This window comes from Macrotis lagotis, chromosome 6 (genome assembly GCF_037893015.1).
Source record: "Macrotis lagotis isolate mMagLag1 chromosome 6, bilby.v1.9.chrom.fasta, whole genome shotgun sequence".
Taxonomy (NCBI): Eukaryota; Metazoa; Chordata; class Mammalia; order Peramelemorphia; family Peramelidae; genus Macrotis; species Macrotis lagotis.
Genome location: NC_133663.1, coordinates 10851827 through 10867628, shown reverse-complemented (window position 1 = coordinate 10867628; position 15802 = coordinate 10851827). Strand labels below are relative to the sequence as shown.

The following is a 15802-nucleotide window of genomic DNA, read 5'->3' as shown; positions in this document are numbered from 1 at the left end:
CACCAGATAATCAGATAGTTGGGCCCTTGCCAGCCTAAATGAACCATCCTGGGGAGCTGTCTAGCCACCGCTCTGATGCTGCAGTGCCAGCCACTACCCTCTGTAAACCCTGGTCCAACTCTGCCACCAACACTATCCATGCTGGGCCCCCAGTAGTCCGGAGATATTCACTGAAGGACTGAATATTGGGGAGGGAAGAGAGAAAGGGGATTTTCTTGCTCCCCATTCTGTCAAAGGGTAATGGCCTTATACAGAAATACTTGTGATTTCTCATCAGAGACTGATGAGTGCCAGTCAGATCCCTGTAAAAATGGAGGGACCTGCAAAGATCTCCCAGCATCCTTTATTTGCCAGTGTCCTGATGGCTATGCTGGAGTCCACTGTGAAAAAGGTAAGAGGCTCCACCTCCTTAAGGAGTATGGTAGACAGTCCCTCTTTCTTCCCATCATTGACCCCCCGCATCTTTCCCAGTCTCCAGCATTAAGTCTGCTTGGCCTTCCAACACTCATCTTTCAGGGCAGCTAGGCACAGTAGACAGAGCCCTGGCCCCGGAGTCAGGAGGACCTGAGTTCAAATCCGGCCTCAGACACTTAATAATGACCTAGCTGTGTGGCCTTGGGCAAGTCACTTAACCCCACTGGCTTGCAAACACGCCCCCCCCAAAACCTACCCAGACAGCTATGCAGAGACCCCCGAGTGTCTGTGCTCTGCTCCTCCCCTCCTTCCTTCCATCTCCCCTCCCTAGGCCTTAGGTCTGCCTCAAGCTGAGGTGCTGTTTTAACCACTGGGGGTGTTTGGGGGTTCCCTAGAAGTGGACGCCTGTGACTCAGGTCCCTGTCAACACGGAGGCGAGTGTGAGAACGATGGCGGCTCTTATCTGTGCGTCTGCCCAGAAGGGTTCTTTGGCTACCACTGTGAGATAGGTAAGATGTGCACAGGTCTGACCAGATTGCTGACTCCCACCGCAAAGTCAAAGTGGTCTGGAACCCTTAGGAGGAGGCTGTAAAGGTTTCCAGAGCTGACATCAGAACCTCCCCCCATTTTTGAGGTGAATGTGTATAGATGAACAGACAAGTTGATTTTAATGCTCTGAGCTTCATCTGTCAAAGGGCATCCTACAACTGCCTCTCCAGGTCTCTGTGAGGAGCATATGAATTATTCGTTATTAGTCATTGGTTGCATATCAAGATGGCTCCAGAGACCCAAGATACCCTATTTAAGGGGGTGGGGGAGAGTCCACAAATGTCACCAGCCTCCTTAGACATTTTTAAAACCGATTCCCTCCCTTCCCTGCCCTAGCCATCCCAGCAAACCAAATGGAGAGTCAGTGGTGCCATAGCCTTCTCACCTTGTCCTGTTCATTCTCATTTGTGAGTTTTGATTCCCAGGTTGAGTTGTAAAATTCTAGAGGTGGGGGAGGAGTTGACCCTTCTTTTCTACTTCCCACCACACCTAGCCCAGTGTTAGACAAGCAAGAACTGAGTTTATATGGTCAGTTGAGTTTTATTTGGTTGTGGGACTGTACCTCCCACTGTAACATCCTGGGAATGTTAGCGCCAGCTTGAGTATGGGCTACTCTACTTTATGAAGGCAAGGGTGACATATTTACATATTGCTTTCAAATAGCCCCACAGTATCAGGTGAGGTACCATCATCCCAACGTTCAGTCCTCTTAGCTCTAAAGAAATAGCCCTAATCAGCAGAGTTGACTTCAGGCCTTAGTTTCTCAAACTTGGGTATATGGGTTTCATTAGTCTCAAGTGAGCACAAGACCATTCATAACGCTGCCCTCTGTGGCCCAACCTTTCTATAGTCTCGCTGGGGCAGCTCATTTTTGATACTTATGTGGTCGGTCTACAAAGGACTTTCGATTGCGATCATGCCTCTGTGCTAACTTCATAGCAAGACTTAGTCCACTGAATGTGGATGTAAAATATACAAATAAAATACTAGCAAGGAGACCAAAGCAATATACATATACATGTGTGTATGTCTGTATATAAACATACATATAGCACAAAGATCATACCCTAGGGCTGAGAGCAGGGAAAGATTTTTGCTTTGGAAAAATATTTAGGATTCATTACAATAGGTTTTTGTGAAATGAAAATGTTTTGGTTTATATGAAATCCTGATAGAAATGTTCTTTTTTTTTCTCATTTTGTATTTTAGTTTAACAGTTAATTTAAATCATCAGTCTTTCCATAATGTGGAGATATAAGAATTGGCAATTCTATTTCAGAAATGGATTGGTGAATTCAGGTGTTCATTTCAGCCGTGGTATCTTTTTAACATAAAATATCAGATCTAAAATCTAAATGAGAATTCAGAATGCTCTACCAAATTTCATTATAACTTCATAATGTAATATTTAATATGGAATTCTGACCTCAGCCAAATCAGTAGAGAAATTTAGAAATAAAAAATAAAATGAATTAAAACATTTAAAAAGAAAAAAAAGGGGTGGCTAGGTGGTGCAGTGGATAAAGCACCAGCCCTGGAGTCAGGAGTACCTGGGTTCAAATCCGGTCTCAGACACTTAATAATTAGCTAGCTGTGTGGCCTTGGGCAAGCCACTTAACCCCATTTGCCTTGCAAAAGAACTAAAAAAGAAAAGAAAAAGAAAAAAGAAAACCTAAAAAAAATAAACTAGTCACATAGTGACATTGGTAGAACATGTCACATGATCCCATTTTACAAAGGAGGAAATTTGAACTTCTGAAAGGTGAATGGTTAGAAATCTGAGAAAACTGCGAAGAAGGGGGATTTGTATTCACGTCTCTTGGGTCCAGTCCACAGTGGTGAATCATCTCTCATTACTCCTCAGATCTCAGGCCCCATAGCTATTTTCTTTCCCAACATAACAACATCAAAAAAGCAGTGGAATTCTGCGCCATCCAATGGGGCCCAGAAATTGCCCCCATGATAGTCCTGAGCACTCCAGACACCAGAGAACCTCCTCCATCTTCCATCTGCATTTTTACAGTGTCAAGGTTAACAGTCAATCCTCTAGGATATATAGAGGTTCTTAACCTCCAGCTCACAAAATTGGTTTTGTAATATTTTAACAACTATATTCTGATCTATTTGAGTTCTGCTGCAAACCTAAATATTCTATGCTTTCGGAAATATGATTCTGAGAAAGAGTCCATAGGATTCACCAGACTGCTCACAAAGAATCCAAGATGCAAAAAAAGGGGGGGAAGTGCTGACACAGCCAGAAGCCACTGTACCCCATCCCTTTTCCAGGTCTCAGTTTCTTCATCTGTAAAATGAGAAAGCTGGTAGACTACATGATTTCTGAACTCCTAGTTCCAAATCCTCCAGTCCTCTGGCTTACCACTGACTATAAGAGAAAACATAGGGCTATGAAAGGTACCACCCTGGAGTCAAAATCACTATTATCCCTGCCATGCTTCTCTCATAAATTGTTGAGATCAAATGAGCTTAGCACAAGGGAAAGCGAGATTACCTTGTTTATCATGTGCCATCCAATGGATGTTTTAGCTGCTGACCCACCTGCGAGAGAGGGTACCAGATTGGTAGGGTGGAACTTAAAGGGACTTTGGGCTTCAGGAAGCTGGAGTAGGGCAACTACAGCAATAGATGCCCCTCCATCTCACTTTCCTTTCTTATTTAGCAAGTGATCCGTGTTTCTCCAATCCCTGTGGGGGCCGAGGTTACTGTCTCTCCAGCAACGGGTCCCACAGCTGTACCTGCAAGGTGGGCTACACTGGCAGAAACTGCGCCAAAGGTAAAGGAGAGGGGCCAGAGTGCCACCAGGAGGGGAAGTTGGGCCAGCCAGAGGCTGGATTCTTGTATTCAGGGTGGCCTTGGACTGAGCAGGGAGAGGCCCTTAGGACCCCACCTTTTACTGGGTTTAGGCTGGGAGATGAGACCTTCAGAGCTTAGGGGAAATGTCAAGTCTCTCTTCTTAGGTAAGATTAGTAGAACCTGTTGTCTGTGAGAGGAAAACTGAGGGCTACCTTGGGCTTATGAAACCAAGGGACATCTCCCTGAAGGGAGTCATCTCCATTTTCCTAGTCCAGTCCCACCACCATGGCCATTCAACTCCACAAGCATTGACTAAACTCCTGCTCCAGGCCAGGCCCTGCTGCAGACCATGGGATTACAAAGACAAAGTGTGGCAGGCTAGGCCCTTGAGGAGTCAACAATATACATAAAGACATAAGACACAAATCAATGCAAGTTTGTTCTGAAATGGCTCTGGTCCCTGAAGATCTCAGGAAAGGAGATTACAGGCTACAGTCAGCCACTTCAGCAGATGGGTTAGGACAAGTGAGAAGTCCTTGTGGGACAGAGGCTTCTGCCTGTAGGGTCTAGAGTTAGACTGCCTCTCCAAGGGGAGACAGGCAAGATCAGCCCAGGGGTGCCACTGAGGGGACAGTGCAATGGAGAGAAGCCCAGAGACCCCTGTCCTTGAAAACCCAAAGGGACAATGGAAAAGCCAACAGGGGCACCTCAATACCCATAAATGAGATACACAGAACCCAAGGCTAAAATACAGACCACTTCCATCATGTAGGTGATTGTCCCGGACATTCCTCTCCTGCTGTTCCTCACTTGGTTGTGATGGAAGGATACCCAGGTTCTCTCCCAACTGAATGACTCACAGGGTTCCCACCCTTCCCTGGTCACACCAAGGCGCTCTGAGTAACAGAAGCAGCCAGGCTTCCACTAGCCCAGAACCTCTCTGGCCTGGAGTCTCATTCCTTCTCCTGCTTCCTGCCCCATGGTTGGCAATGGAGCAGGCCAGGGTTTTTTCTCTTGTCCTATTGTACCATTTTCTCTTTTCTCATGGGCTTGCTGGACCCTCCAGAACTGCTGCCCCCCACAACACTCAAGGTGGAAAGGGTGGAGGACAGTGGCATCTCCATCTCCTGGCATCCCCCTGAGGACCAAGTGGCCAAGCAGATGATTGATGGCTACGCAGTGACCTATACTTCCTTTGACGGCTCCTACCGACGGACTGACTTTGTCGATCGTAGCCACTCTGCCCACCAGCTGCGGGCCTTGGCCTCGGGCAAAGCTTACAACATCTCTGTCTTCTCGGTCAAACGCAACGTGAACAACAAGAACGATATCAGCAGACCTGTGGTACTCATCACCCGCACTCGTGAGTCACATGTATGGGGACATGGGGGCTCTGACAGTCAGCCATCAGAGAGCTGGGTGGGACTTCACACGAAAGGCCAGCTGGTCTGACCCCTCCCTCTACAAGAATCCCCTCCAAGACATCCTCAGCTAGTAGGTAATAACTTTTCTTCAAGACCCCTCATGGCAGGGAATCTCTTGGTTCCCTAAGCACCCCATTCCTCCCTGCACCAGTTGTCATTGTTAGGAAGTTTTCTTATTGTTCTCCCCACAATATCAAGCCCAAATAGATCCCTTTGCAGCTTTTATTCATTGGGCCTCACTCTATTCCATAGTGACCAATCCCATTTCCCATATAATATCCCTTAAAATATCTGACCACTCTCCCATCTTCCAAAACTGAGCATCCTCCATTCTTTTAGCCTGGGCCTCTTCTCCAGACATAGCAGCCTTCACCAATGTCCCTCACAAAGATGCAATGCCCTAAACTAGTCTGACACTATTTCCTAGGGTCTTCTCAACATGAATGACGCCTAAAGGAATCTTTAGGCTATAGGGTAGGTAAGCAGTAAGGATATTAAGAAAGCTCAAAGCAGCCCCTGGGGGCTGCTGCTCTGCGTGGAGAGCCAGCATACCAACGGCCATGCCCACACAATCTCAGCATCCCGGGCAACGTGAGAGATTCATCCAAGTCCCATCTAGGAGCTGCCTCATTCCACTGGTCCAACACTCTTCCTCCACTGCAGGGCCAGCCCAACCTTAGGCTATCCATGCTTGTCCCTCCAGAAATTACTGGGGTCTACAAAGCATCATGCCTGCCTAGGCTGCTTTGAGCCATCTACACCCATGCCAGCACCTGGACCTTGAGCTTCTCTAGCCCAGTTTTGTCCAGAGGTGGAGACTAAAAGCTAAATTATAGATGTCGACACTCCTCAGATCTTAGGCCATTGTAGGAAGCAACTTGCTCTAAGGGGCTGAGCTCTAAACCTATGATCCTCTCCAAACATCATAAATTCCAAGCTAATTCATTCAGTAGCATTTATTAAGCACCTAGTGTGTCCAAGACCCTGTCCTACATGAGCACAAACAAAGTCCCTGCCCTCGCTGACCTTACCCTCTCTTCTGTCTGGGGATTCCAGGCAGTGCTGGTCTCATCCACTTCCTATTTTAAGTCAAAACCTGAAACCTGTCCCTGTCACCTCAGACAATTCCTTTAACTTTTTTATGTCCCAGTTGCCTTATCTATAAAATGAGGAAAGAGTTTGATTGTCCTGTTGATAGGGAGCTGTGGGGATCATATGAGGAGGCAGGAGTGGACTCTTCTAGTTCAACAAGAGCAAATGGAATGAACAAATAGGTCTTTCTCCTGGAGGTTCTTCCTCTATTACCCCTTTAACACAAGCCAGTTCCTAAACCCTCCTCTCACTCACCACTGGTTTAATATTTTAATACTGCATTCAATTCAATCTCACAAACATTCATCAAGTGTGCCTTCTCCTCCAAGGCCTAGTCCCAGAGTCCTGGGCATCCCACCCAAAAGATGCTTGTGACTGACCAGTGGCTCCTTCATCCCACCAGGGCCTCGGCCTGTGGAGGGCTTTGAGATCACCAATGTGACAGCCTCATCGATCACTGTCCAGTGGGCTCTCCACAAGATCAAACACTCCACTGTCAATAAAGTACGTGTATCTATCCGCCGCCTTGGGGACCAAGAGGACCGTGCGGTGGAGCTGGACAGCACCACTGACAAGTACACATTCTGGTGAGACCAAAACAGATGAATGAACTTTGGACAATGATAGGTCCCCTCTGTTGGGTATCACTTGCTTTATAAAGCACTTTATCACTATGAATTCATGTTATGGAGTAATGTGCCCATGGTTTGGCCTGGATTGGAGTGAATCCTGTGCCCAATAGTCACACCATCACTCTACTGTGTCCAATTATGTGGCAGGCACAGAAGTCTAGGCTCTGAAGATACAAAAACAAGGAAACCGTCCCTCTCTTCAAGGGGCATCTCAATCCCAATGGGGTAGAGACAGGAAAAGCATAAAGAAACTATTAAAGAAAATCTACAAAATGAAAATCAGCAAAAATGAAGACCAGCCACTTCCCTCTCCCCACTTTTCTCAGGGATCTGCTGCCAGGAGAGAGGTATATTATTCATGTGGCCACCCTGAGTGGGCTGGGCATAGAAGACCATCCTTCAGAGAGCCTGGCCACTGCACCTTTCCACGTGTGGACTCGTGAGTACAATAAAATGGGGACCAGACCCAACTTCCCTTGTCTTGACTGCTATGAGTTCTATGGAAGAGCTTGGAGGCTTTTCTGTAACATTATGATGACTTATCTCAAACAAAGACCCATGGGTCAGGAAGAGTGGGATTTCCCAGCATTAAATATAAATATATATATATATATATATGTATGTATGTATATATATATACATATATATATATATATATACACACAAATACAGATGTTTTTAAGTACTGTAAATTGCCAATGTATCACACCCTCAGTAATGGCCTAAGCCTAGCTCCAGTTCTAAGATCTGTGTGTCCTAGGAGGGTCTACTTACTCCCTGGAGCAGGGAAGTACTGGCCTGTGGTCCCAGGGATAAACCCCTGGGTAACACCCTAGTTCAGGAAGCCAAAAGAAGACAATTTACTTTTCATGTCATGGATTTAGAACTTCCTAAAAACAACTTCAGAAGCCTTCCAGTCAAACCTCCTCTTTTAACAGAGGAGGAAACTAAGGTCCTGGGAAGGTCACACAGCAGTAAGTGGCAGCATCCCTTTCCACAGCTCCTCTCCCAGAAGGAGGTGGTTGTATGAGCTGTCACTGAGCAGGACAATGCTCTAGTTTTCATAAGGGCAAATAAGGGCCAAAAAGTGTTTTGTCCCTGCCAAAAGAAATCTCAGGAGGGAACAGAGCACTTAACTCAGCAAGACCTGAATTCAAATCTGGCCTCAGATACTTACTCATAGTGTGACCCTGAGCAAGCCAACAAACCTCTGTTTGCTTCAGTTTCCTCAACTGTAAAATGGGGATAATCCTAGAAAGTGGTTATGAAGATCCTGTTGGTCAACCCCTTTGCAAATCTTGAAGTTTTGTATAAACAAATACCAGCTGTTACCGCTCCGTCAAGAATGACCGTTTTCCCTCTTCCCTTTCTCTGGCCCCAATGCCTCGGACAGGTCCTCTCTCTCCTCGAAACCTGACAGCTTCCAGAGTCACTGCAACTTCTGCCCACATGGTTTGGGAACATCCCCCTGCAGGGGCTTCTGTGGAGGGTTACATCATCAACGTGACCACAAGCCAGAGCGTGAAGAGCCGCTACGTCCCCAACGGGAAGCTGACTGCTTACACCATGCGCGATCTGCAGCCAGGTCAAAGGTATCGACTCTCGGTGACAGCAGTACAGAACACGGAGCAAGGTCAAATGCACAGCGACCCTGCTCATCTGTACGTTATAACCTGTAAGTTCTGAACTGTTTTCCTTGCCAAATGCCTTGACCCTGAACGTGGGGGAAGATATGCTCTGGGGAAGGGGGTCTCCTCCCCACCAAGAATCTCTTATGCTCTATTGACTGAGGCTAGCCTACAAAATGCAATCTGTTCTGATGATCTCACAATAAGGGCCTTAAAAATCACAGCTGACACAGAACAGCTGACTAATTGAGTAAGGCAGGGTCCAACACCACCCAGAAACCAGGCTCAGCAAAGTCCTACCAGGTCGAGCCTTCCGTTTGTGTTTCCAGGGGTAACAAATAAATCATTGAAAATTCTTGCAACCTTTCTTCCATGTCCCAAAAGTTACAGACAGTGCAGGTTCCCCTCATTTAGTCAGAAGACCTTTTGTGTCTAAATCACTGTACCAAGCATAGGGGGTCAGAAAACAGAATTTAAGCCACAGCCTAAACAGTAAAATAAAGGTAACTTCAGAAAACTTAGGGGACAACTGTTAGCACAGCTGGGAAGCCTGGGCAATTGATCTGTCGGACAAAAAGGTTGCAGCTGTTACAATTCATCCTGGTAAGGGCACCAGTGCATCTGCCCATCCTCAGAATGCCTGGGTCTGGACTCCCAAAGCAGGGCTAGCCCAGGCTTCTGAGCTGCTGCTTCTGAACTGGCCTTCATGCAAGCAGAGGTTATTTGGTCTCAAGAGGGATAATGAGAGACTTGGGTGAGAATTATGTGTGGGAGAACAGTGAAGTCTTGGGAAGTCTGGTAACTAGAAAGTCTCCCTAATTGTCTATGTCTGTGCTCCCTTGGATGTGTGCATCCCATAGGAGAATCTCATGGAATAGGCTGTTCTAGAAGTTGCTGGAGGGGTGGAAGCAAAGCCCCAATCAAGAGTTTGGGTAGTGAAGACAGTGTCGCAATAAAACTAGTACCAAGTCCTCAAGATCATCTCAAGAGTCCCATCCTACTCTCCAAGGCATGTCTTTGTCAGGGACCCTGCAAGTCAGAGCCTATAAGACTAACATCCGTGTGTAAATATGAAGAACTGATCCAGGGCAAACTGAGTAATACCGGGGTGGAGTGAATGTCTGATGGTTTTTAGCTCTAGTAGATCTTTGGTAGAACTGGAGAGGCAGCAGATGGTAGATGTGAGCTGCCTACAACAGATTGCCAGTGAGGAATTACCAATGCAGGAGAAGAGGCATAAATGCGTACCATCAGAAAAGGAGATGGACTAGATATATAGAGAGAAAATGAGAGCAAACCAACGGATAATGTGTATCCATACAATGCCAAGAGATCTAGAAAATATATTTAATCTGATTTGAAAAATGAAGCTCTTTTTCTAGTTTTTTTCCAAAGTTCTTTATAAAAGGGAATGGCATCTAGGGAGGAGGAGGAGAGGGAGAAAATTTAAGGGATATACAAATAATAGCTATTGAAGAAAGAAAAAAAGAAAGAAAAACAATGTTGAACAAAAGTTGAAATCAGAGTGGAATGAAAGAGAACAATTACATCAACCTAAAACTTTACAGAGTAAGGTGGAACAGAGCCACATAATGATAAGGAAAGAGTACTAACATCTGGTGGTTAACATGTGACCAAAAGAAAGACCCATGTGGGAAGAGAGAAGAGGGAGAGGAGACTGATGGCAGGAGGAGTATTAGGGAGCCTTTGAAGAAGACCTGAAACCTGTCCCCAAAAGTTCTGCTGGATGTGGCTCACCCAGTAGTGAGTGCCCTTGGCTATCAGTGACCACAGTAACAGAGAATCCCAACTAGACATCTTTCCTCTAGTCTTACAGACTAGGGATAAGAACTCTCATCAGGATCATGCCTATACTGGCTGGAGAGGGCTGCAGGGAGGAATGTCTCTATCTCCCCAAGCCCATGAGTCAGGGCTTTCTTTCCTCTCACCTTCTCTGCAGCACAGAGGGATGGCTCTTCTGACAGAAGATGGAGCCAAGGAGGGCACCCCAGAGTGCTAAGGAACAGATTGCCCCCATCCTTTCTGCCAGAACTTCGGCTGCTGGCTGACCGAGAGGTCTCAGAAGAACCGTCCCAGCCCCCCAGGTAGGATTAACAGCACCACCACCACCACCACCCCCACAGCCCACAAGAACTGGTGCTGAGACGGAAATGGCCTGGTCTCCATTCTCCATCCCCTGGGGCTTTGGTTCACAGTCTCATTCACCTTACAATCAATTAGCCTGAATTTATATAGTCCTTTAAAGTTTGCAAAGAATTTTACAGAAGCTCATTATAATTTACAGAGGCTTCATTATTCCTTATAACAACTCTGTGAGATCAGGGTTGCCATTATCTTCACTTTACAGATAAGGAAACTGAGTCTGAGAGAGGGTGAGTTGCCCAGGGTCACACAGCTAGTGAGGATTGATAGTGAAAATTGAAACAGGTTTTGAACTCAGATCTTCCTGCCTCCAAGTCTGATGATCTAACGAGTAACTCCACCTCCCCTCAGCTATCTCTGATGGATGTCTAGGCTAAAGACTAGTCATGTCCATCACTATCATTCAGACCACACTGGAGAAAGAATCCTTTCCTCTGTTCTGTCAGCCTCCTACTCCCCTAAAGCTTTTGGCAGTCAATGTCTTGGTCACTTTTTTTTTTACCCCATGGAATCCCACTTTGAGACAGCCCAATGATTTTATAGCTTCTTGCCACCAGGTTTTCTCCCAGTCCATTGAAGAGGTCATGTAAGGAAGACTCCCCTTCGTTGAAGCAAGTTCCAGTTTTGCCAAACAGACTACCTGGCAGTGTCACCCCCCAAATTGTGGCACATGCCTTTTGAAAGTTCTAGTCTAGAATGCAGAATCTGGGAGTCACAAAGGCTTAGGCCTGTCTCCAAAATGTCCTCACTGTGTGACTCAGGACAAACCAGCTTCCCCAACTTAGCTTACAAGATTGCTGTAAGGATCGAATGAGACATGTGCAAAGTTCTTTGCAAATCATAACGCAAGACTGAAACATGAGATATTATTATTCTGTTCCTCCTCCCTTACTTTCAGCCAGCAGGGAGTACGAGCCCAACTCTGTGCTCTCTTAGACAATAATATGAATTGGGTGGGCCAACCATCTCCTTAAAAGTTCTCTCTAGTAGTATGGCAGGAGAGAGTTTTCAAGTAAAACGACAAATACCCAGAAACAAATTTCTTGGGGCGGGGAGGCCTCAACTGGCTCCTGACCACAGCCTGGGCAACACTAGACACCAATGCTGCCCGCCGCCCACCTCCCCCCCAAAAAATTGTTTCCTGTTTCTGAGTCCTGACCTTCATAAATTTTGCTCTGAATGTTCATAGAATCACCAAAGGACCATAAAGATCAACAAGCCTGATTTGTCAAAAGAGGACCCCGCACACATACCCTACCTAGGGTCATATGGCTAGTTAGTGGGACATCTAGGCCAGTAGCAAAATCCCTAAAGGGGAAGCAGCCAAGAAAATTAAGACTTTTCCACTGGAATCCTGAAAATAGCTTCTCCCCATGGCTGCTCCATTTCTCTACTTCCACAGCTGCTGGTTTTAAGCCATATGGAAAAATCCAGGGAAATATAAACTGAAAGTTTTTACCAAAAGTCCTGGGATTCCTGGGCATCAAGCTTTTGAAATAGAAAACTAAGCAAAATTGAAGGGAATAGAAAGAAGCCAGTACAGGGCAGCTAGGTGGCACAGTAGATAGAGACCAATCCTGAAATCAGGAGGACCTGAGTTCAAATCTGACCTCAGAAGCTTAAAAATTACCTGTGTGATCTTGGGCAAGTCACTTAACCCCACTGCTTTGTTAAAAAATAAAAGCCAGTAGTGTTCCCCAAACTGGGAATTTCCAAGTACTAGTGTGTATGTGTGTGTGTGCTCATGACTGGCTAGGAACTCAAATCTGTTCACATCACCTTGGACTCCTCCCTTTCCTCTGCATAGAAGGAAACAGGGATTTATCAAAGGATTCCTCAAACACTAGGCTCATCACTAGAAATACAAATACAAGCCAAAAGAGTCCCTGTCCTCAAAGAGTTTCCACTCCAAAAGGGAACATCCTATAAAAGGAAGATGAGATGTGTGGGGCAAACAGGAGAGAAAGGGAGCCACACCGGGGGCAGGTGTGACTGGTTTAGGCCTCTTCCTTGAAAAGAAGTTTCTGGAGGGAGAGAACAGAGAACCTGTTAACTTCCAGGTAATTTGAAGACAGTAGAAAGAAGGAGCCTCAGGGTAAAGGGGCTGCTGTGGGGCATGGGAGAACAAAACATGTTGCCAAAGTCAGAGAGACCAGAGGGCAGTGATGTCCCCATATTCTTGACTTGTTCTTGCATGGGACTCTTGGATTGTCTTTATTGTGGCTATTGTTCAGGCTCATCAGACTCTTCATGACCCCATCTGGGTTTTCTTGGCAGAGATGCTGGAGTGGTTGGCCTTTCCTTCTCCAGACCTTTTTACAGAGGGGGAAACTGAGGCAGACAGGGTACGTGACTTGCCCAAGGTCACACAGCTAGGAAGGGTCTCGGGCCAGATTTGAACACAGGTCCTCCTGACTCCAGGGCTGCCCCTCTGTGTTCCATACTCCACCCAATCACCCTTCACAATCTTTATCCTGGTTCTTCTTGGCCCCTGTCTCTTAGGTTTACTGAGCTGGTAGATGGCAGAGGAAGAATCAGTGCCAAATTCAGCAGCGTCCCAAGTAAATCAGTCACGGTGAGATCCCGTAAGTGTCCAGAGTGATCCTTCATGGCTCCATCTGTGTCTCAAGAGTCAAGTGAGTCACAATGACCTGCCTGCCCAGGAGCCTATTGGCACACCCTGGGCCCTGGGGGGCTGCACAATGCCACCTCCCAATGATACAGTCTGGTCATATCCTTTTCACTCCTTCAGTGCCTTCCTGAGGCCATGCTCACAAGCACCTCCTCCAGCTGGCATTTGATGCTCTCCAGCCTCATTCTGTCTGTTCGAGCCCACTTAGAGTCCATCTGCTATCTTAGAAGGAACTTCCTTCTCCACTCTGGGCTTCTGTTGTCTTTCTTACAAGTACAGAGGTTGGACTAGTTCTGTTGTGTCAAACTCAAATCAAAATGGATTTCCTTGGGCAGCACAGTGACCACAAATTAACATTATCTATGTCATGATGTACTTATATTTATTTTGTTAAACATTATCCAATTACGCTGGAGTTTTGTGGGCTACTTGTGGTAGACCTCCAGTTTGACCCCCTGGACTAGACGATCTCGCTACTGTCCTTCCCAACTCTTTCAAGTTCCATGAAACAACCATGATTCTCCTTCCCCCCACCACCATGGTGGGTAAAGATCTTTATATCTCTCATTCACATAGCATATTTTTAAAAACACAAAAACATGTATGTGTGTGTGTGTGTGTATACATATATATGACTCAAAATTACATACCTGAGTGTCAAACACTCCTTACTGGACTTAAGTTCCAAGATGCTTATTATCTCCACTTGGCAACTCTCCCTCTCTCCAGTGACTGGGTAGGCATATACTGAGTGTGGGTATTGGGTTGTTCTCATGATCCCTCCACCACACACACACACACACACACACAGACCACATACATATCCCACATCTATACCCAGAAGCACATACACAATTCCTCTTCTGAATCAGTGCAACCCATGGAATGCACTGAAATATGAAGCCCAGGTACAAGTTATTCAGACAACCTACATCGGGGTAAAGATGACCACTTAGATCCTGAACAACCTGAACAACTCTGTGCCAATTAGTCGCTAATAACGACTAGACACTGTGAATCCAAAGACAAAAATTCAATAGTCACTGTCCCCAAGGAGCTTCTATTCCACCAGTTCAGGTTACTAAAAGGAGACAACAGTCTACCTCAAGTGTGGAAGTAAAGGCAGAATAAGAGACAAATCACAGAATTAAAACTCCCGAAGTCCTAGCCACCATTCTGTAACTGGGACCTTCACACTTTCTCACGATATCCTAGAACCAGAGACCCCCGTGAAACTGGAAAACATGGAAGAATCCACCAATCGGATCAGCCTGGCGCTCCAACTGCCTGAACTCCAAAGTAACAAAGAGGGAGAAGGTAAGTGGAGGAGAGAGGGTTGTGGTCTTGGACCCAGTATCATTCAGTAGCATGTTATCCCTCAGCAGATGAACATATGGGGGCTCAAAAGCCCAAACATCCAAAGCCAGCATTCTGTGAACCACCTGCCTACTTCTGTCTAGGGGGAGAAACACACCCACATACCCATACCCACACCTTTACACCCCACCCCCCCATCTACACACACCTACACCTACACACATACCCACTCACACACATACACCTACACCTATACCTGCACACACACTCACATACACCCATAGCCACATTTACACACACACCTACATGCCCACACACATCCATACACACCTTCACACACTCACACTAACACCCCCCCTTTTTGTGGCTCTCCCTTTCCCTCTGCTTCCTTCATGCAGCTGTATTCAAAGACTAGGTTTCCTATACTTGAATGAGCCAGGACTCAGAGGACAGCCATCCAGAAGAGGGAGAGAGGAAAACTGGAGATCACCAAAGGGGTTGGAGAGAACAAACCTGAAAGAGAGGGGTAAAAAGGGGGGGGACAAGAAGTCACAGCCCGAAGGACCTTGTCTCCTGACCAAGTTCATCAGACCCTGAAACAGCGAAGTGAAGAGGCTTCCTCACTGAGGATGGTCTTGTAAACAAAGCCCCTTGGCTTCCTGGAGAGAGCATCTCTTGAGAGCTGATGGCCCCCTCCGGAGGGGTCTCCCGCACCAGGACTCAGCTTTCCTGGGAGGATTTTCCTTTGTCTATCCTCTCAGAGAACAAAGCAGTGACTAAGGATACCGTGCACTCAGTCCTGGTGAGGACATGCTTGTGCGTATTGTTTTAAAAGTGAAATAAGGTTAACATTCACCAGGTGCCTATGGGACGTCCTGGTCCTTTCATGAATCAGAGAGAGAAGAGGAAAACCAAGTCACTCACTCCAAATCAGGAGAGTGAAGTTCTCGGTTGTAAGATTCGAAGTCGACTTTATGAGCGCCTGGCCTATCCACCTCTGAATTCAGTTTCTAGGTCTTGTGATAGAAGTAAATGAGCCACCCGCAGACACAAGATAACAGGCAATCTGTGATCCCTGCTGGGCCCAGTAACTATATGGTGTCGTCCTTTCAGGAATTCTCCCGGGGAAGATCACACCTA

The 15802-nt window shown here is 46.4% G+C and overlaps 1 protein-coding gene across 4 annotated transcripts in view; it reads left to right on the top strand.

Moving 5' to 3' along the window:
• SNED1 (sushi, nidogen and EGF like domains 1) overlaps window positions 1-15802 on the top strand; it is a 97216-nt gene that overhangs the window by 71062 nt on the left and 10352 nt on the right. For 3 of the 4 annotated variants that reach the window (XM_074190724.1, XM_074190723.1, XM_074190722.1), the window contains 10 exons: window positions 278-391; window positions 810-923; window positions 3641-3754; window positions 4841-5137; window positions 6694-6877; window positions 7249-7361; window positions 8316-8597; window positions 10511-10655; window positions 13216-13298; window positions 14561-14662. In XM_074190724.1, the coding sequence (XP_074046825.1) occupies window positions 278-391; window positions 810-923; window positions 3641-3754; window positions 4841-5137; window positions 6694-6877; window positions 7249-7361; window positions 8316-8597; window positions 10511-10655; window positions 13216-13298; window positions 14561-14662 (1548 nt within the window). Of the gene's footprint in view, window positions 1-277; window positions 392-809; window positions 924-3640; window positions 3755-4840; window positions 5138-6693; window positions 6878-7248; window positions 7362-8315; window positions 8598-10510; window positions 10656-13215; window positions 13299-14560; window positions 14663-15802 lie in introns of those variants that run through there. The other variant, XM_074190725.1, reaches the window with a different exon arrangement.